This window comes from Phialemonium atrogriseum, assembly GCF_030411735.1.
Source record: "Phialemonium atrogriseum strain 8032-3 unplaced genomic scaffold QBC33scaffold_35, whole genome shotgun sequence".
Taxonomy (NCBI): domain Eukaryota; kingdom Fungi; phylum Ascomycota; class Sordariomycetes; order Cephalothecales; family Cephalothecaceae; genus Phialemonium; species Phialemonium atrogriseum.
Genome location: NW_026848172.1, coordinates 26241 through 47087, shown reverse-complemented (window position 1 = coordinate 47087; position 20847 = coordinate 26241). Strand labels below are relative to the sequence as shown.

Genomic DNA, 20847 nt, shown 5'->3' with positions numbered 1-20847 from the left:
TTAAGGGGTTGAGCTGGATTCTGTAGGATGAGGTGGAGGTGGTAGGTAAGTTGGTGATAATAATTAGGAGCGTGTTGGTTGTGGATTTCTGGAGGTTGGTTGTCTGTCTAGCAAAGCTACAATAATAATAAGGTTTCAGGTTCATGAGGATCGAGCTTTATATATAGCTATAGATGATCTGCTGGTTAATATCAGGCACGAGAACCGGTTCTTTACCATGTGATGGAAAGACTAGTGTCACAATGAGCTAACCATCCTGAGTTCAGCCTGCGAAACCCAGCTGCCTTCATTTTTTGCCATAAATGAGATTTTTTTTTTTTTTGCCAGGATACGAAGGGATCGATCTGATCTGCTGTGATCGCCGGCCACGGCGATGGATACGTGCATGAGCGGAACACGGTACTCGAATGGATTCTCAGGATACACCAGGCGGCGCTGCCGATCCCAGCAAGTCGGAGGGGGGCGGATAGCGACGCCTAATCATCAGCTTTGGCATACGGGGGTGACGTTTGAAAGTTTTCAGTCATGTCCTCAGCAACGAAGAGAAGCGCACAGAGATATTTCGTTTCTCCAGCATTCCCCGCTGCCTACCGACGAGGATGAGCGTGATCCGTGGAGTGAGACGACGTTCGTGCACTGTCCGGGGTCCGGAGAGTGTCTTACCTTTACAGCGGGCGTGGACCCGTATTTCTTTTCTTCTTCTTGGAATACTACCTACCATATGCGGTGCTCCGTGGGAGATGCTTCTATGGGGTTAGGGCGCTGGGGTTATATCAAGCGGGGAGTGGTATCAATGCACTGGCTAAGTTACGCACGCCTCCTCACCGCCAGTTTAATTCCCCCTTGACATAATTCAACCGTCAAATCTGACGGGTTGGCGTTGGGACCGATTGCAGTCGGCAGTCGAATGCAATACCGCCTTGCAAGGCAAGCTAGCTACCTGCAGTACCGCCCGAGTCTTGGCCGACATGCTCGTTTTCTTGACCCATCTGTGTCGCTCCAAGGCTCACCGCAACATGGCTTCCGCCTGAGACACAATCTAGACTTCTGACTTCTCCGATGCTGTTTCTGGAAAGAATATCGGGATTAATACTGGGGTGATCAGGTAATGGCCCATCGGAGCTCTCCGCGGGGGCTTGGGAGGACTTATTCGGTTTCAAACTTATTACTGTGGCTTAATTATCAATAATCGACATTTTAAGTATTCCGTCCTACTAAGCCTTCAGCCCTGCTAGGTAGGTAATGTTGTCCGTATGTAACCTGCCTTCTCATATCCTATGTTTTAAGCCATCCCTCGGTGAGGGATGCTCGATACTCAGCGAGTAACTCAAATTGGAATGCAATTATACAGGAATTTCCGCAATAATTAACCTACGTCTATCAACTACAGCGGTCATGACCAGATCTGGTCTCTCTGTAGATATCGTGGCACAGGCATCATCCTCAAATGAATGACTGTCTGTTTGGTTCCTCGATTTGCAAGATCACAATTCATTCCTCTCACCGCTTTATTTCATTGTTTTCTGTCGTTCGACTCATGAGCATCTCAAAGACTCGGAGGTAACCATATGCAAGTCTCGCCCCTGAGGCTTCCATCTTCCTCTAGAGAAGTTGTGGTACCTGGTTATCCGCCTAGGTAGTCACCAGACTACATCTGTGATTCCGGATGTACAGACCGATCGAGTTCTAGTGTAATTACCCGCTGCTGTATTGCACAGTTAGAAGGAAGCGTTCGGTCTCTCAGGTTCTGGCCCGGGTCAAGATACGGGATCAGGAGTAGCCCAGGCATGGAAGCTGATGATTGGCTCTCTGCTGGACGGTTCTGGAAACAAAGGACTTCGCATCGTGGCCCACAAGCCAACACGACTACCGATGAGGACAGAGTGACAAGAATATCAGCTGTAAACTTGGTGTATTCAAATGATGACACACCAGACGAATGCGTCTGTAAAACATTCACAAACAGGCGACGATCCAGGATGTAGGGTAACCGTGGTGCGATGTGGCCAATGTCCAGAGAACTAAGGAGTAATTAGGAAGCGCTCGATCTATCGACTAACATTGTGCAGTGTAATACCAGCTGCATCACAGCGCCCCGGCCTTGGTCAACCAGGCCTTGATCGAGGCCGTCAGATCATCACCGGGCACACCGAGCAGCTCGTCGACGCTATCCTCGGGCTTCAGCGCGTGGTCGGCCCCATCGGCATAGTTCCAGACCCTGACGAGCTCCCTGAAGGCGCTGTAGTCGCCCTTGGAAAGCTTGTCCTCGCCTAGCTGCTGCAGCTGCTTCGAGTCCAGGCGATTGATGGTGAATTTGATGCCTGTGAGCTCCTCCGTCGTCTTGATGATGTCGTTCTGAGAGACATTGAAGGACGCCGAGAGCAGGTACTTGTTGGCTGTCTTCTCCGGGTTCTTCAGTGCGGCCGCGACCGCCTTGCCGATATGCGGCAGGTTGCTGGACTGCCACTTCTCGTTGCCCGAGTCCACCACCGTTGCCGTCTTGGTGGCGAGGTCAATTCCGAGGGTGTTGGCTGCCAGACCCTTGAGCCGTGGGAAATTCTCTGGTCAGCGTTTGGAAATGTCCCGATCTATCCTTCGGGAGAAATTGGGAAAAGGGAGGAGAGGGGGGGGTGGGGGCGGGCGGCTAATTACCCAGTCGAAGAAGAATCCCGTCGAAAATGCAGACCACGAGAACCACGGGTTCTCCTTCGCCTTGGAGTCTAGATAGTCCACGGAGGCGACCTTGCCGCCGAGAATGCTGCCGATGGGGGTGCCGGCCACGATGCGGGTGTTGATACCGAACTCGGAGGGGATGAAGCGCCTGACCTTTGCGGCGACGGCGGCGTCCACGAGGACCTGCTGCTGACCGGCGCTGGCGGTGGCCACGACCGAGACGACGGCGTCCTGGCCCTCGAGGGCGGCCTTGACCGACTCAAGCGAGCCTAGGTCGACCTTCGCAACGGCGATGCTGTCGGGGAACGTGGCCGTCGACGAGGCACGGCTGAGGGCCGTCACCGAGAAGCCAGCAGCGAGGAGCTCCTGGACGATGGCGGGGCCGAGGTTGCCCGAAGCCTGGTCTTGCGTGGTTAGCCTAGATGAACATGTTGCTGCTAGGCTGGATGAGGTTGCTTTCAGGAGAGCCTACCCCAATTACAGCAACTTTCTTGATCGCAGACATGTTAGCTCAGGTGAGACTGCTCACTTCTTCACTTAGATTAGAGGGTTCTGGTAGAAGAATCCAAAGATGAAGAACAGATGGAGCAGCTTCATCCCACCCCACCCCCATTCTTATTTTAAAAAGTGTGGAGGTGTTAGCTTGCTCAGCAACACGCTCTGGATCACGACGGCTGTGGGGCCGATGGCGTTCCCCCGCCCGGCGGGGGAGGTTTGGCAGCTCGGCATCTCTGGCTGCTTAGACTGATATTCAGGCTGGTGGCCATCCGATGGCGCTTGCTTCTGCCGAGTTTTGGGGAAATGGGAAGAGTCCCTACGTCGGTACATGCGAGCACGGTCACCCCACTCTCATGGCTGGCCTGTATCGGAGTTAACAGCTTTGGCATCCACCAAACCGGGTAAGAATAACATCAGCTTGGCTTGGCGCCTTCCCCTTTCAAATAACCTCCATCGACTCGTCTTCCCCCTTTTCTAAGGCGGGCACATCCAAGACGCTTTCTGCAACTGACCTAGCAACTCGCGGAGCTCAATACCTGTAAAAAAAAAATATGAGTCTTGTTGACTTTCAGTTTGTCTAATTATTTCTCATACAACCAACCGTATGCGCAATTAATTACCGTTTTCTTCAATTCGCAGTGCAGGCCGCAGTCATGTTGAAGTCGGTTCGTGGACGGGGAAAGTATTCCTCTGGAGTCATTCCTGAAGGTATTCTTCGGCCATTGCACCAGAATAAGGTATGCCTCACAGCATCGGGACTTAAGTAGAGTTTGGAGCTACCACACTCTTTCCTTGAATTTGCTTCCCCTGTCGCTTCCAACTCAACTTACAACGAGTAGGGCACATTTCGTCCTTCGACCCTTTCTCCGACGCTCGGAATCCATAGGAATGGTCGGTCTAGAAAGTGTCTCCCGAGACCTGGATTTCCAACCGGGATTCAACTTTCGCGTACTCAGTTTCCTGAAGTACCTAGTTCTAACCTTTTTCCTGAGCAAGTGACTCACCGAGCAAGTGGCTCAGCGACGACCTCGTGTCAAAGCCCAAAGCATCTACACCGCCCCTCACACTCTGTTCATGCCCACATATGGCCCTGTCTCTCGGCTGGATTACTTTCCTGCCTAGGTATCAGGGAGGACCAGCTACTGCCCTGAGGAATCCAAGCGTCTTCTTCACCAAGACGAAGGAGACACAATCGACGTCCTGGTTGGGCCCTCGAAAGTTCAACTGACGGTCCGATCAAAATTTCCAACTTTGACTTCCATCCCCATAGGCTTAACCTTAAAATATCGATTTCGAGGTGCTTTTTTAACCTCAAAATCTGTGGTTGCTTTTAGAATCCGAGTAAAATGGGTTCCTGGAGCTTTCGCAGAGCCTTTGGGTCTAGGTATCTGTCAAAGCTTGAGGATGCCATTATAATTTCCCGACTCCCTCTGCCCTTCTCTCCCCCCCGCCCACAACATTTTCCATCTCTCCCACCCTCGTAAGCGCCGATTTTTGCACGATTTGCAAGTTCACGACTGGCAAACCGCACCGTCGACTCTAGTACTCTTCCTGAATCTTGCCGAGAAGACCACTTGACTCCCTACATACAGAAGGCCGTTTTACTGCTCAGACATCGGAGAAAACACCCTTGACAACCAAGTTTCGAGCTGGTCAACCATGGCCGAACACCATGAAACCCCCCAGTTCGTCATCTGGTTATTGGTGGGAGGCTTTGCCGCCTTCTCCATCGGTGTAATGGCCCGGGACATATACTGCAAATGGCGCCAGACAGAATCCGGAGTCAAGTTCCTTAACTGGTGCGTCTCGGCAAAAGACAGCACACAAGCTTTCCTGGACTGGCGCAATATCAGCACCTGCTTCCGCCGCCGCAGCCGCAGCCCCGAGCCAGATGCCGAGAAGGGCGAGGCGTCTGTCGAAATGGGCGATGTGTCTGCCGAAATGGGCGAGACGCCCAAGGGCAACGGCGGCGTCGTCGCTCCCATGCCCATGCCCATGCCGGCACCCAAGGCCTTGGACAGAAACAGCACCCCCACCACCAATAAGAAGACCGGCCACGGAGCCCGCCACTTCAACAAAGTCCGATCCGCGGATGACGCCGCAGCGCGGGACCCGACTCGGACGCGCCCCTTACTGCCGCCTCTCCTCGGCGTCTCCACCTCGCGCCCCCCGCGCATCCCTCGCCTCGAGTTCGAAGACCACGGCACCGGGTACTTGGCGCCGCCGCCGAGCCCGAGCTCCGACGCGCAGGAGGGGTGGAAGAAGGCGGAGCTCCGGGGGAAGTGCTCGCGGGGGATTCGGGCCGCGCATCTACGGGATTCTCGGTCGTCGTTGCGGGGCCGGTAGTTGTGTTGAGGAATTAGGGGGTGGTGGGAAGTCTGCTGGTTTTCCCTTTTGGAGGAGCAGAAACCCCCTTCCCAGATGCTCTGTTGACAGCTATTGTGCACGGGAATTTATTTCTTAATCATCATCAGAGTCATCCTGTCGGTCGGTCATTTTATTCGCAAGCATATATACATCTGTAGCAATGCATCAGGAGTGGGAATGTCTCCGCAGCAAAAAAAAAAAAAAAAGAAGGAAGGAAAGAGGCAGATGCCCGCGGAGCAAACAACAATGCCCGCGGGAAAACACGACACAGGTCCGCGGAGACAATCCTAATAATGCAAGTATCCCATAACCATGGTCACTTCAATTTCATGGCCTGAATTGAAACCACCTCGCAGCGAAGGAGGTGCTCGGTCATACACGGAGATGGCTGGAAATGTGATTAATTGGATGAAATGACCGAAGCCGAGCTCCGTTCGATCACCGAGTAGGCTGCCACGGCATTCTTTCATTTATACCACGCGTCCCCATTTCCGTCCCCATGTCGGCTTCAGAAGTAGGTTAGGTTATTTGTGCTGTGGGATCTGTTCAGTCGGATCTGCACTTTCTTGGCTCGCCCCGAATCGACCGTTGCGTGTAAGGCAAGGCAAGACAACACCCACATTATCCCCGAATATGTTCCTTGACGTCCTCCGCCTCATCACAACCTCCCTCCCCTTCTTCTCCGTCGCCCTCCGCCTCCTCGTCCAGAAGCTCCAGGCCCTCGTGCACCGACACACCTACAAGGCCGTCTCTCAGCCCCGGGACGTCGTCGTCGTGGGCGGCTCCTTCGCGGGCCTACAGCTAGTCCGCCGCCTCTCCGAGACGCTGCCCAGGGGCTACCGCGCCGTCCTCGTCGAGCCCAACTCGCACATCAACTTCGTCTTCAACTTCCCCCGCTACTCGGTCGCAACAGGCCACGAGGCAAAGGCTTTCATCCCCCACGACGGCCTCGCCCGCTCCGCCCCGGACGGCGTCTACCTGCGCATCCGCGATGCCGCCGACGGCATCTCCGTCCCCGCCTCCGATGCCGGGGGCAACAAAAACAACCCCCTCCTCCTCCACCTCACCTCGGGCCGCACCCTCCCCTACGCCTACCTCGTCCTCGCAACCGGCGCCGCGCAGCCCTTCCCAGCCCGCGTCCGCTCGACAGACAAGCAGGGCGCCTGCGCCGAGCTGCGGGCCATGCAGGCGCGCGTGGCGGCCGCGCCCAGCGTTGCCGTCGTGGGCGCGGGCGCCGTCGGCGTCGAGATCGCCACCGACGTCAAGGCTTTCTATCCGGCCAAGCGGGTGGTCTTGGTCCACTCGCGCGACCGCCTGCTGCCGAGGTTCGGCCCCAGGCTGCACGCGCACGTGCTGGCGGCGCTGGGGCGGATGGGCGTCGAGGTCGTGCTCGGGGAGAGGCCTGTCGTCGTTGGGGACGGCGGTGATGGGCCGGCGAGGCTCCGGTTTGAGGATGGCAGGGAGGAGGAGTTCGGGCTGGTGGTGAGTGGTCGCTCGCTGCTGGCATGTTGTGGCTTCTTGTTATGCGGCATGGCCTGACGTGGGAGTAGATACCTTGCACTGGTCAGAGGCCCAACTCGGACATCATCTCTGAGTTCTCCCCAGACGCCATTAGCAAAGAGACGAGATGCATTCTTGTCAAGCCGACTCTGCAAGTCGCCGCGTCGAGGGCTGAGCACGGGAACATCTTTGCCCTCGGCGACGTGGCAGAGACCGGGGGCCCAAAGATGGCGCGTGCCGGGTTTATGCAGGCCGAGGTGGTCTGCAGCAACATCCTCTCCATGATCAACGGGGAGGAACCGGCCGAGACGTACCGCCCGATAGCTATGGAAGGAGCCATCAAGCTGACCCTGGGAAAGGTGAGTCCCTTTAACTTCCCCCGCAACGCTGTCGCCACCCCTAGATATTCCTCAACTGACGTGATCTCTCAGACAGATTGGGTGGTATACTTGCAGAAGGATGATGGGACAGAGATCCTCGTCTCTGGCAAGGGCGGGAAGGAGGACTTGGGCATTCGGGGGTTCTGGAGACAATTTGGCGTCGAGTTCAAGGACGGCAGCGACTAGAGTGTTACGGCTTCTTGCAACTAATAATTTCTGCTGTCGAAAGGTGGAAAAGCGGTCGTTGAGAGACATTGTTATTTCATCAAGTTCTTGTCAGACTAGTGCACCCGCGCCTCAATCTTCTCTGTCTGTGGATCCTTGTACACAGAGGTGGTGGATAGACACCATCAGGCGTCTATAACTTGGGAACATCATGCTTGCTCGCGACTTTGGAGAGTGTATTCGGACTACAAGGCTAGATATTCCCAAAACTAGAATCAGAGGGTTCGTGTCACGGTACGTTGGGCACAATGACACGATCCCTTTCTCCAGAAAATGCTTCCCAAGAATGTCAATATCTGACCGAACAGCCCAATCTGGAAATACAAACCGGTGAGTGTCATGGTCATTGACCTCTCGTGCATCATCAACTGCTCGCCCCGATCTTTGCCTCGGCACCTCCCCAGTCCGTCAGGTTTACCTCCAGCGGCCGAGACCCGCTCCGGATGACCGCCCACACCAAGTCCTCGTCGTCGGATTCGTTCAGGGCCTGGTGCTCGGTCCAGGGGGGGATAAAGGCAAAGTCCCCCTTGACCAGCTGGTGCCGTTTTGGTTCCGATAGCTCGTCGTCGGGGCTAGTGAGGAGGATGCCGCTTCCGGAGGCTACGTAGATGATGGCATCTTTTTGGGGGGTTGCACCGTCGTGGTCAGGCCAAGGGTCCCAGAGTGTCACTCGGCCGCAATCGCGAGCCCGCCTGTGCAAGGACGGGTGGTGCAGAACCAAAGGGGGGGAGAAGAAGTGGGAAGGGGAGGAGAAAGGGGGTGGGGTGGGGGGAGTTGCGATGGTACATACCTTGCTCGCAATAGTGGTGTACGGCCGTTGAGGAATTGGGTCTTACTACCACGACTGTTTCCAATAGCTCGTACGTGCAGACGGCCACGAGGGATGGATGTGTCTTGTGTTACTCTTCCCGCACGCCCCGTCGTCATTGCGACTTGGACACGGCCAAGAAGCGACAGGAAGCGGGAGAAGTTGGACTTACCTGAGGCGCACATCTTGTCCGTCTTGCCAACGATGGCATTTCTGCTGATGACAGGCTCCCGTACTGCAGGTCCGGGCTCGCCGGGAACATCCGCAGGGGGTGGAGAGGGGGTGATGATGTCTGTTCCTCTGGCGATATGAATGGACGATGGCATGATCATGGGCAGAAGATCCTGGATAAGGGGAAGCAACGACGCCATTTCTTTGACGTGGGTCTGTTTCCCCCTGCTCCGGAGCCTCGATGGGAAAGTGGGAGTCAGGCTCGGCGGCTGGGCAGCTATGACCAAGAGGGAAGGAGACGATTTATGGACGGTAAATGATGTCAGCTCGCAAATCGCTGGAGCTTCGCTTTGCAGTTCACTGTACCGAAACCCCAACAAACAAGAGGTTGCACCTTTCTCACTTGAACGAAGAACGGCAACAATTGCTGAGGCTGATTGGCGTTGAGGTTGACGGCACATTGACAGCTGTCGCTAGGAGGAGCGGAACCCGCCGAATGGTTGGTTGGCCCTCTTGGCGCCTCTTCATCGCTAAAAGTGGAAGGCGTCATGGCCCGGGCTGCAGCTCCGGTGTCGGCTCCGGTTCCGACCGCCCTCTCTCAGTGGCACCTGCCTTGTAGACCCACGGTCTCCTTCCGCCTTGAAAGGAACCTAGGTTCTTGGCCGTCGGGGCCAACGGAGAAGGGGGAAATACCTAGGTACCTATACAAGCGCAAGACGCAAAACAGAAGACACGGATAATGGGCCTTTGTTGTGAGTGTTTCCAATTGGTGACAATTCTTGAAGAGTTACCTCGCATCTGCCGGCATTCCTATTGGGGCGTTTAGGCTGCGACGAACATATGCGATCACCAATACCAAAACAGATCTCGAGGAACCGCCCGACCCGCATCCCCGAAAGGCGAATCCATATCACCGACGGATTACGAGCCAAAGCGCTTAAGTGAGGTCCTGGTTGCCGATCTGGCAGCATATCTTAAGCCACGCACCTGGCGATAGGATGGAGGAAGAGGCGAAACAACGCGCCACAGAGGCTTCGATGGCTGCCGAGTTCGACTGTAGCATTCTGGGCAGAATGGAGGCCGAAGACAAGACCAATCTTCCACTTCTCCCCTCCGTGTCGGACGAAGGTCTGGGGGACGACGCGAACAATAGACAGACAATGCAGGGCTCATCCTCGGGTGACAACTGCGATTCACCCTCCCAGGGCAAGGCTCGAGCAATAGGTTGGTGTTCAGCTGCAGTTCCAGCGCTGTCGAGATAAAGACTAATTGGCTTTCTGTCCTCCAGATCAAGAGGGCCACCCCCCCGCGGGAACATGCTACCTCTGTGCGCTTCCCTCCGAGCTTATCGACACCATCCTCTCCTACCTCTCTCCTGTCGATATCGCGGCCGTATCTGCGACCTGCCACGCCCTGTACAAGCATGCGACGTCCGAACATCTTTGGCAGGCCCTAGTGCAAGCCAACGTCCCAGGAGTGAAGCTCATCTCGCCTTCGCCATGCCCGACTTTTCGCGCCCTGTTCGCCGCCCACGACCCTCGCTGGTTTCTCACAAAATACAAGATATGGTTCTCTAACCGGGACCTGACGAGCAAGCTGGTTGTGATCCGCTACGACCCGCGCCGGGGCTGCATTGAGGGCTACCAGCTGCTAGCAACCAGCAACCGCACGACATTCGAGCACTGGCAGCACGATAACCAGGTCATCATTCATGGCTTTGAGCCCTCAGTCAAGCTCCACCTCGACAGGCCCGTCCTACAGCTCCACGTCCATAACCCCGAGAACCTGATCCACCAGAATCGTGGGCCAGCCATAACCCGCATCCCGCTCCGTGAGGCATCGAGTAGCTCCCCGTCCTCCTCCACTCCCTCCTCCGCCAATGCAACCACCACTCGGCTTGATTCTCCTCCGGCATCCACCACCGCTACCTCTCCGTTGCGCAGCCGCCTCCAGGGCGAGACACCCATGATGCTAGATGATGAATCCGGGGCCGGCAATGGCATATTCAGCAACTTCATGCTCGCGCGACCTCTCTCGCCGGACGAGGCGGATACCCGCGCTGCGCTCCCCTTCCCCTACGGAGACGTCTGGCCGCCACCCGCTGTGCCCTCCCGTCACCGCGTCATCGGCGTGAGGCTCCGACAGGCCCACCCGCCGCCACAGTCGGGAGCCGAGTACACGCCCACACGCAGGTCCGAGGTAAGCGATCTTGCCTTTCGGATACGAAACTGGTTGGAGATGCGAGGCGGCAGGAGGGGAGCCGAGGAGGTGGGTGGGGCGGCCGGTGCCGAAGCTGAACCTCCATGGGCGAGGCTCCTGCAAGTCCTACTGCAACCGCAGCACATGTCAAATATCAGCGCGACGACGCCGCTCGGGGTGCATATCGGGGAGGAGATTGCGACGTATGCGACGCTCGACCCGGAGTTGTACACCCCGACGGCTGAGAAGCCGTACCGCGGGATATGGGTTGGGGACTACAGCGGGCACGGCTGCGAGTTCTTACTGATCCACCAACCCGATGGGCCGGAGGACGGCTTCGATCCCGACAGCGTCGTCCGGCGGGAGGGCGAGACGGACGACGAGTTCCGGCGGCGCAGGCGGGACGAGACAGTGCATCGGGGGCGGCTGGAGGCGATCAAGCTGACGGGTGATCCCAACGTGCCGAGGGGGGAGTACACCTTCATCGCTGAGGATCTCGGGGAGGGGGGATTCGTCACCGTTGTGCAGGAGCCGCCTTTCGCGGGAGCGAGGGTGGTCAGGAGCAAGGGCCACGTCGCGCACACGGGGTTCTTGGATGGTGAGTCAATCCCCCTTCCTCTTCTCTTTCACACCTTTTTATGCATTGCTTTACTCAAGGTCCGTTACACAGACAAGTACGTCGAGTCCCAGCTCATCCTCATCTCCAATGACCGCCTGGCGCAGTACTGGCTCGGTTTTGGGCATATCAGCTACTTTGAGAGGGTTGATATCGACCAGTTTCTGAAGCCAAACTAGGGGGATCAGCCGCTGTGTATTTGTTCCAGTTGTATATATGCCCAGAAGCTTTCCTGCGCTGCGCCATGAGAGAGGCACAGGATTGTAAGGATTAGATCGACTCCAATCGAAGAGGAGGAACGAATATGTAGTAGGTGTCCAGGTAAGCTGAGGAGCGGGAGCGCAGACTGATGAATAAATGTAAGTGACCATGATTCATTTTCTTCCAAGTGACATGCCGCTGTGTTCAAACTTCTTCAAATGTAGATGTATGCCTTTCAATAGGTATGGCAACATTTATTTCCACTCCTCGCCCCATAGCTCAGCAGGTACGTACATAGTAGAGTGCTGGTAAATCCATGTATCACATGCCAGCGGCAGCGTCGTAGTGAGCTAAGACCCCGTCCAGCCCATCCCAAACACGACGTCATCAGGGGCAGACCCCTGTGCCACTACAGAATGCCGGATTCGGCCATCAACTTTCAATGACGGGCAGACATATTGATGCACTTCCCATAATTATTATGGCATCCATCGACAATCACCCATGAAAAGATTCCCAACCTGATTTCTTGCAAACTTCCCGCCCTATCAACAGGCATCCCAGGCGAGAAATACACCCAAGTCTCCCCTCCCACGCGCCACCACAGCAGGCCGGGGAAATGGCCGACAAGTACCTCCTCCGCGTCACGGCGGGGCCGGGCTACGACACGGCCGGGCACGTCGAGGTGCCGGTCAACACCGCCGATCCGGTGACCATAAGCAGCGACCTCATCGACGCCCAGCTCCGCGTCCGCATCCAGAACTACCGCGGCCTCCCCCACGGCTCGCCGTCCACGTCGCCGTACTTCTCCGCCGAGCCCCACGCCTCCAACGACGACCAGTACAGCATCGCTTTCCGGTTCACCCTCAAACCGCCATCCCCGACAGCACGGGGGCCGGCGACGCCAACAGCCACCGCCCCGGACGACGCCAAGGCCGGCGTCTCGGGCCGCGACCTGCAGTTCGGCAACGACCTCGACCGCCCGATCCGCGAGCGCCTCCCGCCGGGGTTCAACACGGCGCTCAACATTGTGCGCTGGTGGGTCGACCCCGGGCTAGAGGGGGACGCGTACGCGGACCGGCCGCACCTGTACGGCCCGGCGTTGTCGTCGCTTAATGTCTTGCACGTCGGCGGAGGCGGGGAGGAGGTGGAGAGGGAGGGCGGTGATGGGGATGGGATGGAGGAGAGGAGGGCGGTGGGGATGCCGGGGGGTGCGAGGGAGAGGATGAAGTGGGCGCTTGGGAAGGGGGCGAGGGATGGGTGGGTTTGGAGGTTTGGGAGGGAGTATGCGGTTGATTTCTTTAATCCGTACTTGGACTTCAATGAGTTTGCGGTCCGGTTGCCGGGGTTCCATTTGCGGGTTTTGAGGTATTGGGATGGGCAGGGGTTGAGGTGAGTTTTCTTGTCTGCCCTCTTACACTGACTTCTGGGGTACTTGTTGCGCCTGCTCACACACGTACACCCAGATATGTCCTGCGGAACCGGTCGACGGGCCAGGTCTACCTCGTCATCCTGTTTTCCCTGCACCGGAAGGAGGATGTCAACGAGGACGGCTCGATCAAGCCTGCTGCCCTGGAAGCTGCCGCGAAGGCTGCCGGGACTGAGGACGGTACTACGGAGGATCACGGCGATGAAGAACCCTTTGACGAAGAGAAGGTATTAGACTTTGCGCGGAGAAAGCTCTCAGGGGTGGGCTTGGAGGAGGGCATCGAGACTAGTCAGGATGATGTAGATTGAGCAGAATTGGCGCCAGGAATGCGGGAGGATTTTATCAGCAATGGCGTTCCCGAGGGTTATTGGACGAACTATACTGTTATAGAAGGACACAGATGGAAATGTTGATGTATTAGGCATGCCTCTAGATTATTGTTGCAATGAGATTCTCTCGATGACATGGGATTCCTCTGGGTAGCCTTCACTCCGATCTAGACCTTCTAGCTCTATCTGCAAACGTTCATGAGCAACACTTCCACCTCCTCACAGCTCCGTCGGGGAAACTGCGTGCTTCGGCTACCACCCGGGTTGGTATTATGCGACACGAAATGCCCGCTTGGGGTTCCCGTTATTAGGGAGACTTCGGGTCCGATTCTACGGAGAGTATTGGAGGATGAATGACGACCAAAACACTCAACAGTGATGCCTTTTGATATATTCGTCATGGATACTGCCTGTCCCGATTGTCTCCGCCGAGTTGTCGCTGCATGGCCGGTAGGTTTGACCCATGTCGGCGGGCAGGGCGGCTGTCCCAGACCATAAAAGCAGATGCATCGAGAGCCAAGCAGATGCCAACCTATCACACTGGAAGGCGAACAATATCATGGCTTCTCTAGCTCGCTAGCAAACGGGCTCCTCGCCCTGATCCTCTCGCCAAAGAAGATCAGCACCCACGGCACGGCGGTCAGCGCCGTCGCGACGCCGCCCAGGAGCGCGCCGGCCCTCGCCTCGCCGAGGTTCGTGAACAGGGCGACCGTGACGAGGGGGAAGGCGCCGCCGAGCATGTTGCGGCAAAAAGACTGGGCGGCCATGGCGGACGAGGCGTACCGGTGGTACGTGTCGGCGAAGTAGTTGAAGACGGCGAGGTAGACGCTGTAGATGCCAACCGTGGCGAGGACGATGGCGACGGCGGGCACCGCCCAGTGCGTGCCCCGGCGCGCCGTGAAGCCGAACATGAAGAGCCCCGCGGGGAGGAGCGCCGCGGTGATGCAGGTGAAGTAGAGGCGGGACTCGGGGGCGTCGACCGGAAAGTGCCGGCGCATAAAGGCCCAGAACTTGGACGGCCGCGCAGAGCCGGTAGGTTCGGCCTGCCACTCGGGGTGGTGGAGTATGCGTTCCTGCCAGACGCCCACGATGGTGGCCAGGATGGATCCCACGATCAGGGCCGCAAATATCCAACCCGACTCTTCGGTGTCCCACCCGTATTGGCGACTGAAGACAAGGGGGATGGAACCAAACGTTAAGTACAGCACAGCCCAGGCAAATGCCACCCACAGAGAGAAGAAGAATACGACCGGCTCGGTGAAGAGCAGGTGAAATGGACGGTAGACGGAGATCGTGATCATTTTCCCAAGGGATGATCGCTCCTCATCCTCTTTCACGAGCCACCGGATACGAACCAGTCTCGTGTTGGCCACCGAAGAGCCAGGTCTCGAGTCAGGCGGCGACGAATCCTTCTCCTGGTCCTTTTCCCGACCCTCCTCCTCATCCAAGCCCCGGGCGAGTGTATTCGCCAGCTCCGGAGCGGCTCCCTCCGAGTCGCCCTGCTGGGCGGAGCCTATGCCCTCCTCGATCCACACCCCGTAATAGCCGGCAGCCTCCAGCTCTGCGTACCACTTGTTCAGCACCCGCGCCTTCCTCGAGAGGACCACGGACCCCCTGCTCTCCTTGAACAGGAACACCAGCGCGACAACCAGTGCCGCGCTCATGATCACCTGGTGCCAGAACACCCACCTCCAAGCAGCCGCGACGCCGTGCCCACCGATACCCGCCAGCCTCTGCGTCATGACCGAGGCGACCAGAGGCCCCGCCCCGGTCCCGGCCAGCACGGCGCCGCTGAAGATGGCCATGGGCGTGTTGCGGTCCTCCTTGTCCCACAGGTCGGCGATGACGCCGCCGACCATGGTGCTGAACACGGACCCGCCCACGCCGACCAGCAGCCTGGCGACGAGCATGCCGGCCAGGCTGGTGACGACGCCGCAGACGGCCTGGAACACGACGTAGACGACGCCCGAGGCCACGAAGACGGGGTACCGGCCGTTGATCTCGGAGAAGGGCGCCAGCACCATGGGCGCCAGGGCAAAGCCGAGGCAGAAGGTCGAGATGCCGCCGCGCACGGAGAGGTCCGACGGGGCGCCGAGGTCGGCGCGCATCAGGGGTATCGGCGGGGAGTAGGAGCCCGAGGCGTAGGCGGTCAGGAAGGTCGCTATGCAGGAGAGAAGTAGCACGATGTTCTTCCTGTGCCGGGGGAGTAGGACGGGGTTGATGTATGGCTTGAGATTGGGCGGTCGAGGCGGAGAGTCGCCCGGGACCGAGGGTGTTTTGGAGATGGTGTTGGCGCTCGGGAGTGGTCTTTCAAAGGTGAGGTAGAGATAGGCGATCTCCGAACTGGCGTCGAGAATGCCGGCCATGCGTGCCGTCGGGGACTTCCCCGTCTCGACTGGCTGCATCTCCATGCCCGTCGGCTCCCCTTTGCCCCCGTGAGAGTTGGGGCGGGAAGATTGCCCAACTCGGGGTGATAATGGCCCCATGGAATAACATGCGGCTCGTCTAAGCGTAAAAATAAAAGCTTATCTCATGCCATTAGGTTCGACGGCCCTGGGAAGCGTCAACCTTGAATGTTATCTCAGTTCCGAGGGTTGGGTGCTCTTATGTATGTGATCAAAAGCCTTGTCAAGCTGATGTGGGGGGCAAAGGATGAGAGCTATCTGCGGAAATAGCAGAGCAGCCTTGACACAGAAACGAGCGTCAGAGTATCCACGGCGAAAAGGGAATTGAGGGTTCCATGACTCAAAAAAAAAAATGGAAGACCATGGAGAAACACCGAGAACTTGGCGGAGTACGGAAAGAAAGAGATGGTCACTACCAAGGTAGGTTAAGCAAACCTAAGATTGACGTTCGTCAAGCAAATCTGGTCAAACCGCAGCGTTAGATCCATTCTGATCCCGCAAGTCAATGCCGAAAAGTCTTCTTTCCAGCTCCATCACCGCCGTCAACTTGCCGACTACCATCTCCGCGGACCAAGTGAGCTATACATAGGTAGTTAGTGCGGCGGCTCACGGAAATAACCTGGACTTCTTACCAGGTCCCCAGCTCGGAAAGCAAAATGGGACATTACTGGCAGCCCTTGCATACGCTAGTTAATACCGATTATTCCCAGTGGCCCAATTAGAAGCTGCCGCTTGAAGAACCTAAGGGTTTGTTGGGGAACCATTGTATCGACGACGTCAAAGAACGACATCAGACATTCTGATTCCATTCGTATCCGTATGAACTGCTGTTCACATATTGAGAGGATCTGTCGTAAATCCTTCAGTTACTGTATTTCATTGCAAAGTCATAATGTCCCTATTATCCCCATTCCCCCCTTTACCCCTCGCACCACCCGCATTTCCCAAAGGGGTCCCCTCTGCCATCATCGGATGAGCAGCCGGTTACCTATCCCTCGATGATTCCGCCAAGGGCAGGGTGCCTTCGATCCACTGCAGCCTCGCCGATCTCGACGCCATAGGGGCCAATGAACGTGGCAGGGTGCTTCACAATGTGACGGCCCCTACCCGGGCCGTAGTCGAGGTACGATGACTGTCCTGGGAGAAGCGGGTACAGCGTCGAGGGCGCAATCCTACCACAATGCTTTATCCACTCCTTCTCATCCTGGGGCATGTCCACCCAGAAGTAGCGGATGAGGTCGTTTGTGTACTCCTCGCTGCAGCCGACGATGCGCGCCCGTTCCACAATCCCGCCGAGGCATTTGAGTGAATCCAGAACCTTCAAGTGCTTGTCGGTGCAGTGAGATCCTGTACCTTCTCCTTCCTCACCCCTAGCCACCCCCTCTACTTTCCGTCTGCCATGGTAGCGCCGCACAAGGATTCGCACGCTGAACAGCGTCGATAACTCCTCCCGTTCCTTCTGTGCGTCGATGAACTCGTCAACCCGGGGATACATGTTCTGTATCCCAGGTCTGAGCTCATGCGCACCTGGCTCGGCGCCGAATCCTAGCTTGGCGAAGTCAAACTCCAGCGTGACATGCTGCATCAGGCCAGAATACTTCCTCATGTAGTATACCGCTGCCGGGCTTGTGAGTGGCATCACGTATGGCGACCACACTACATGGAAGTGGCGCGTCGTGAAGAGCGTGACAAGGATGTCGGCGCGGAATCCCGAGGACACCGAGGTGTAACGCTCAAGCGACTCGAGAACGCTCTGCATACTCTCGAAGTACTGCTCGGGCCAGGCGGGCCTGAAGGCGCCGATGGGGTTCATGCGGATCGCCTTATTCTCGCCGTCTCCGACGAGGTACTTGCAGATTCGAAAGCGGACGGCGTCAGGGAGCCGGAGATATGGCGTGCTAACCATGTTGCGCGTCATGAGATGGTCGCTGTCTTTGATGAATTTGGCCAGCGAGAGCTTGAACGCCACGAGCTGCCTCAAGTCGCACCACGTCACGTCTGGGTCCTTCTCCCACGATACGTCCATGCTGCGTTCCCACGGGGGATAGGCTGGTTCCCGATTTCCAGCAAGAGTTCGGCGAGGAGCCGTGCCGGAAGTCGTGCCGGAAGTCGTGATGGAAGTCGTGCCGGAAGGCACTTTAATGGGGTTCGAGGCCGCTTTCTCTCCAGACCTTCCACGGATTTTGGCATAGGAAAACTTGCGAGAAAGCTTGGAGATTCGTCCCAGCGGTGTCAAAGGGCGCCCCCCGGCTCGGTCATCCTCGCCTGCAGACTTCTTATGGAACGCGTGAGGGGGGAGGGACATGTTGCCAGGCGTGGGGGAGATTGTGGGGAAGAGAGTATAGAGAGGCGGGTTGATGGGCGTGTTAGGGGGCGCTTTGGTGATGGCGATGGATGGCTGGGTATTACAAGACTCGAGCGAACTCGTTTCAGACCTATCGATGGATTTTTCGTGCTGGTAATCGCCCGGACGGTCCTGGAGGCGACATTGGGATTTCAAGTCGAGTTTGGCGAAGCGCGCTGCGTGATCTTCGATAGGTAGCTCTCCCCAGGACCGGGAGTCTGTGGAAGAACTATGCCTTTCGTCGTCTCGGGTTGCCTTCCCTTTTCGGGACAAGAAGAGAGGGTGAGAGCTGAGTGGAGGCGGCTTGTGGGGGCTTTGGAGCGAAGGACGCCTTCGATGAACCTTGGGAAGGACCTTGAGGGGGAGGGGGATTCGGAAATTCACCGGAGTTCGTGGCTGTCCTCGAGGTTTAAGACGAGGTGTCTCAGACTTGGAGGGTGTCTTCTCGAGTTTCTTCTCGAGCGTCTTCTCGACTGACTGATTCCCCGGCGAACTTTCTGGAGTGTTGGTGGGGGGCCCATTGTTGGGGCTCGAAGGAAGGCGCGGAGGGACGCGGTACTTCTTGAGCCTGTGTGTTGGTACCTGATACATCCTTGCGGGTTGTCGCGTGGCTCAGGTGAGTTTAGTCTAGGGAGGTTTCTCAAATTTGTGAGATTTCTATTCGTATCTCGGAAACGGCCAAGCCAGCTCTTCAGAGTCGTCACCGAGTCGTACTGAGCTGGGAATACAGCTACGTGCCCATCATCCGAGGAAGCGATGATATTTTGAGCGGAGTTGAGGATGGGTATATTCGAAGGGATGGGGAGAGGAGGGATGGAGAAGTGACACCGTAGAAGGAGAGACTGAAGTTGAGCTGGAGCTCAAGATGTGATTCAGGGTTTGCAGGGTGAAGTCCTACAACCTGAGAATCACAGCCGAAGCTCATCGTCCAGGTTATTTGGCAACATACTCGAGTTGCATCCCACAAGAATGTATTCGACTCACTATCTCTGCTGCGCATAGTGTGTGACAAATTCCTGACGATACAAGGGTCGAGTTCCTTTTAGATCTCACTTTCCAACCCAGGACAGTACCGAGTCTCTTTCGTTTCATGGGATGTACCAGTGAATCACTTGTCACAATTATTTCTAGAACTCCTTTTGCAAATCCCAATTACAAGTTGCTGGAGTCCAGTCCCGTCCCCATGCAGCCTTCCTTCATGACCTAACATGTGCGTTGTTAACTTGGAAACTTACCCGTAACACTTGTAGCTGCCCCGGTGGTGTTGAGACATATCCATGACATGGGCAGCCGTGAATGCTTGGCTTAGCTAAGAGTTTCTTATCGATAAGAGGTGCCTATCATGATATGACGAACTTTTGCAGCCCCGCCAACTTCCATCCATCACCCCGCGACTTCTTATCACCCCGCCATCGTCGACATCATCCCAACAACAACAAGGAGGACGTTATCTAGTTTGAGCAATTCCCGAGTGAAAAGAACTGCTACCATGTCGGCGCAGGCGCCAGCACCATTCAACCCGGAGGAGGCGGAGAACCTCGAAGATGTATGCCCATTTCATACCCAAAACCCAAACGGGGCGACACGCGACCCCCAAGTTTCACGACGGAATCGTGCTAACTCAATCCTACCCGCGATCGAAGATCGAGAAGCAGTTTGCCGTCAAGGTGGTACAGCATATGCACATATACTGGTCGGTTCTCGAGAAGGTCAAGGGCTCCTCACTGCGGCTCACCAAGCTGGACGACGAAATCTACGAGCACTTCAAGCGCGACTTCCCCGAAATAGACCCTGCCGAGACTCTCGACGAAGATGCGATGAAGAGCCCGCAGGGTAAGAAGAGGTGGCGGGAGTTCATGATGACATACGAGAAGAAGGTGGACGAATATAACTTTGGCACCATGCTCCGCTCGAATCCGAAGTGGGAGTACGGCAAGGAAGAGACTATCTTTGGTGAGCGGGCACACTCTCGAAGAGGAATACGCCGGTTTTGCTTACATCTTTGGCAGTGCCGCGGATTCAATTCTATGCGATTGAGATTGCGAGGTAAGACGGATCCAACAATCATCGGCTGGTGGAGCTCTTTGCTAATGGGCACATTCCAGGAACCGGAATGGGTTGAACGACTGGATTTATGAGAAGGGGCAACAGGAGGCAGCGAAGAGTAGCTCGTGAGGTATAGATACCTCTCTAGCTAGACTGATAGCCCAGAGATATTGCTCCTGTCTTGTCCTACCATTTATCCCGTGCCAAGTGGACGGTGAGCTGGCAATTGCGCCCAAATTACGGGACATCGAGTTCCCATTTCATGTGTGACTGAATGTCCTCGAACAGTATTTGAGTTGGGTTTGGGCCCATAATTATGGTGGCTTTGGATCCATTGTCCCCCTTTAGTATTGTACTCGGTCAGCCTGGTGGTGATTTTGGAGAACAATACTAAGGGGCTCACAAAGACAATCAACACCACCACGATGCCTCCCCAGTTCCATTTACTGTCAGATATCTAGCTGCCTTCCCACCTTTTCCCAAATTTCCATGCTTCTTCAACTAAACTATGCTCTTTCCATATTCTCTTGGACTCATTATCACAAGTCCATATCTTGTAGTCCCTGATTTACCAACATACCAGCACATATTCCGCCAGCCATACAAGACGTCACCATGGAACTCAAGTTAGATTCGGGGTTCTATGACTACCAGCA

General features: G+C 56.4%; 9 protein-coding genes across 9 annotated transcripts; 5 read left to right on the top strand and 4 right to left on the bottom strand.

Moving 5' to 3' along the window:
- Positions 1–1942: 1942 nt before the first annotated feature.
- QBC33DRAFT_550643 (uncharacterized protein) lies at positions 1943–3476 on the bottom strand. Its single transcript, XM_060429103.1, has 3 exons — positions 3146–3476; positions 2653–3072; positions 1943–2541 (listed from the first exon to the last, which is right to left on the bottom strand). The coding sequence occupies exons 1-3, from the start codon at positions 3176–3178 to the stop codon at positions 2086–2088; spliced, it is 909 nt and encodes a 302-aa protein (XP_060279193.1). The 5' UTR covers positions 3179–3476; the 3' UTR covers positions 1943–2085.
- A 1354-nt stretch (positions 3477–4830) lies between these two features.
- Positions 4831–5517, top strand: QBC33DRAFT_563190 (uncharacterized protein; the record flags this gene model as incomplete). The annotated part of the gene is made up of 1 exon (XM_060430255.1): positions 4831–5517. One exon carries the CDS (start codon positions 4831–4833, stop codon positions 5515–5517), a length of 687 nt encoding a protein of 228 aa, XP_060279192.1.
- Positions 5518–6171: 654 nt separating this feature from the next.
- On the top strand, positions 6172–7604 carry QBC33DRAFT_581310 (FAD/NAD(P)-binding domain-containing protein; the record flags this gene model as incomplete). Its single annotated transcript, XM_060431260.1, has 3 exons — positions 6172–7020; positions 7089–7397; positions 7470–7604. 3 exons carry the CDS (start codon positions 6172–6174, stop codon positions 7602–7604), a joined length of 1293 nt encoding a protein of 430 aa, XP_060279191.1.
- A 116-nt stretch (positions 7605–7720) lies between these two features.
- Positions 7721–9467, bottom strand: QBC33DRAFT_550635 (RmlC-like cupin domain-containing protein). The gene is made up of 3 exons (XM_060429102.1): positions 8624–9467; positions 8434–8487; positions 7721–8261 (listed from the first exon to the last, which is right to left on the bottom strand). The coding sequence occupies exons 1-3, from the start codon at positions 9081–9083 to the stop codon at positions 8008–8010; spliced, it is 768 nt and encodes a 255-aa protein (XP_060279190.1). The 5' UTR covers positions 9084–9467; the 3' UTR covers positions 7721–8007.
- Positions 9243–11840, top strand: QBC33DRAFT_550632 (F-box domain-containing protein). Its single transcript, XM_060429101.1, has 3 exons — positions 9243–9846; positions 9911–11419; positions 11492–11840. The coding sequence occupies exons 1-3, from the start codon at positions 9621–9623 to the stop codon at positions 11614–11616; spliced, it is 1860 nt and encodes a 619-aa protein (XP_060279189.1). The 5' UTR covers positions 9243–9620; the 3' UTR covers positions 11617–11840.
- A 417-nt stretch (positions 11841–12257) lies between these two features.
- Positions 12258–13375, top strand: QBC33DRAFT_460399 (DUF1769-domain-containing protein; the record flags this gene model as incomplete). The annotated part of the gene is made up of 2 exons (XM_060424986.1): positions 12258–13030; positions 13105–13375. The coding sequence occupies 2 exons, from the start codon at positions 12258–12260 to the stop codon at positions 13373–13375; spliced, it is 1044 nt and encodes a 347-aa protein (XP_060279188.1).
- A 99-nt stretch (positions 13376–13474) lies between these two features.
- Positions 13475–16361, bottom strand: QBC33DRAFT_550627 (MFS general substrate transporter). Its single transcript, XM_060429100.1, has one exon. The coding sequence runs from the start codon at positions 15880–15882 to the stop codon at positions 13954–13956; it is 1929 nt and encodes a 642-aa protein (XP_060279187.1). The 5' UTR covers positions 15883–16361; the 3' UTR covers positions 13475–13953.
- Positions 16362–16584: 223 nt separating this feature from the next.
- Positions 16585–18142, bottom strand: QBC33DRAFT_550626 (uncharacterized protein). The gene has a single exon (XM_060429099.1). It carries the CDS (start codon positions 18104–18106, stop codon positions 16790–16792), a length of 1317 nt encoding a protein of 438 aa, XP_060279186.1. The 5' UTR covers positions 18107–18142; the 3' UTR covers positions 16585–16789.
- A 1492-nt stretch (positions 18143–19634) lies between these two features.
- QBC33DRAFT_460248 (putative polysaccharide biosynthesis protein) lies at positions 19635–20320 on the top strand (the record flags this gene model as incomplete). Its single annotated transcript, XM_060424972.1, has 4 exons — positions 19635–19691; positions 19789–20098; positions 20155–20191; positions 20251–20320. 4 exons carry the CDS (start codon positions 19635–19637, stop codon positions 20318–20320), a joined length of 474 nt encoding a protein of 157 aa, XP_060279185.1.
- Between the last annotated feature and the right edge of the window lie 527 nt (positions 20321–20847).

Bases quoted from the DNA above. Each gene is read 5' to 3' on its own strand.
- QBC33DRAFT_550643 (XM_060429103.1), bottom strand. From the start codon at position 3,178: ATGTCTGCGATCAAGAAAGTTGCTGTAATTGGG. The intron at 3,073-3,145 runs GTAGGCTCTCCT...ACGCAAGACCAG, and splicing joins AGAAAGTTGCTGTAATTGGG to GCTTCGGGCAACCTCGGCCC. The intron at 2,542-2,652 runs GTAATTAGCCGC...CCACGGCTCAAG, and splicing joins CGGGATTCTTCTTCGACTGG to GGTCTGGCAGCCAACACCCT.
- QBC33DRAFT_550635 (XM_060429102.1), bottom strand. From the start codon at position 9,083: ATGTGCCGTCAACCTCAACGCCAATCAGCCTCAGCAATTGTTGCCGTT. The intron at 8,488-8,623 runs GTAAGTCCAACT...TATTGGAAACAG, and splicing joins GGACAAGATGTGCGCCTCAG to TCGTGGTAGTAAGACCCAAT. The intron at 8,262-8,433 runs GTATGTACCATC...CCCCCCAAAAAG, and splicing joins ACACCACTATTGCGAGCAAG to ATGCCATCATCTACGTAGCC.
- QBC33DRAFT_550632 (XM_060429101.1), top strand. From the start codon at position 9,621: ATGGAGGAAGAGGCGAAACAACGCGCCACAGAGGCTTCGATGGCTGCC. The intron at 9,847-9,910 runs GTTGGTGTTCAG...TCTGTCCTCCAG, and splicing joins GGGCAAGGCTCGAGCAATAG to ATCAAGAGGGCCACCCCCCC. The intron at 11,420-11,491 runs GTGAGTCAATCC...TCCGTTACACAG, and splicing joins GCACACGGGGTTCTTGGATG to ACAAGTACGTCGAGTCCCAG.
- QBC33DRAFT_550627 (XM_060429100.1), bottom strand. From the start codon at position 15,882: ATGGGGCCATTATCACCCCGAGTTGGGCAATCTTCCCGCCCCAACTCT.
- QBC33DRAFT_550626 (XM_060429099.1), bottom strand. From the start codon at position 18,106: ATGTCCCTCCCCCCTCACGCGTTCCATAAGAAGTCTGCAGGCGAGGAT.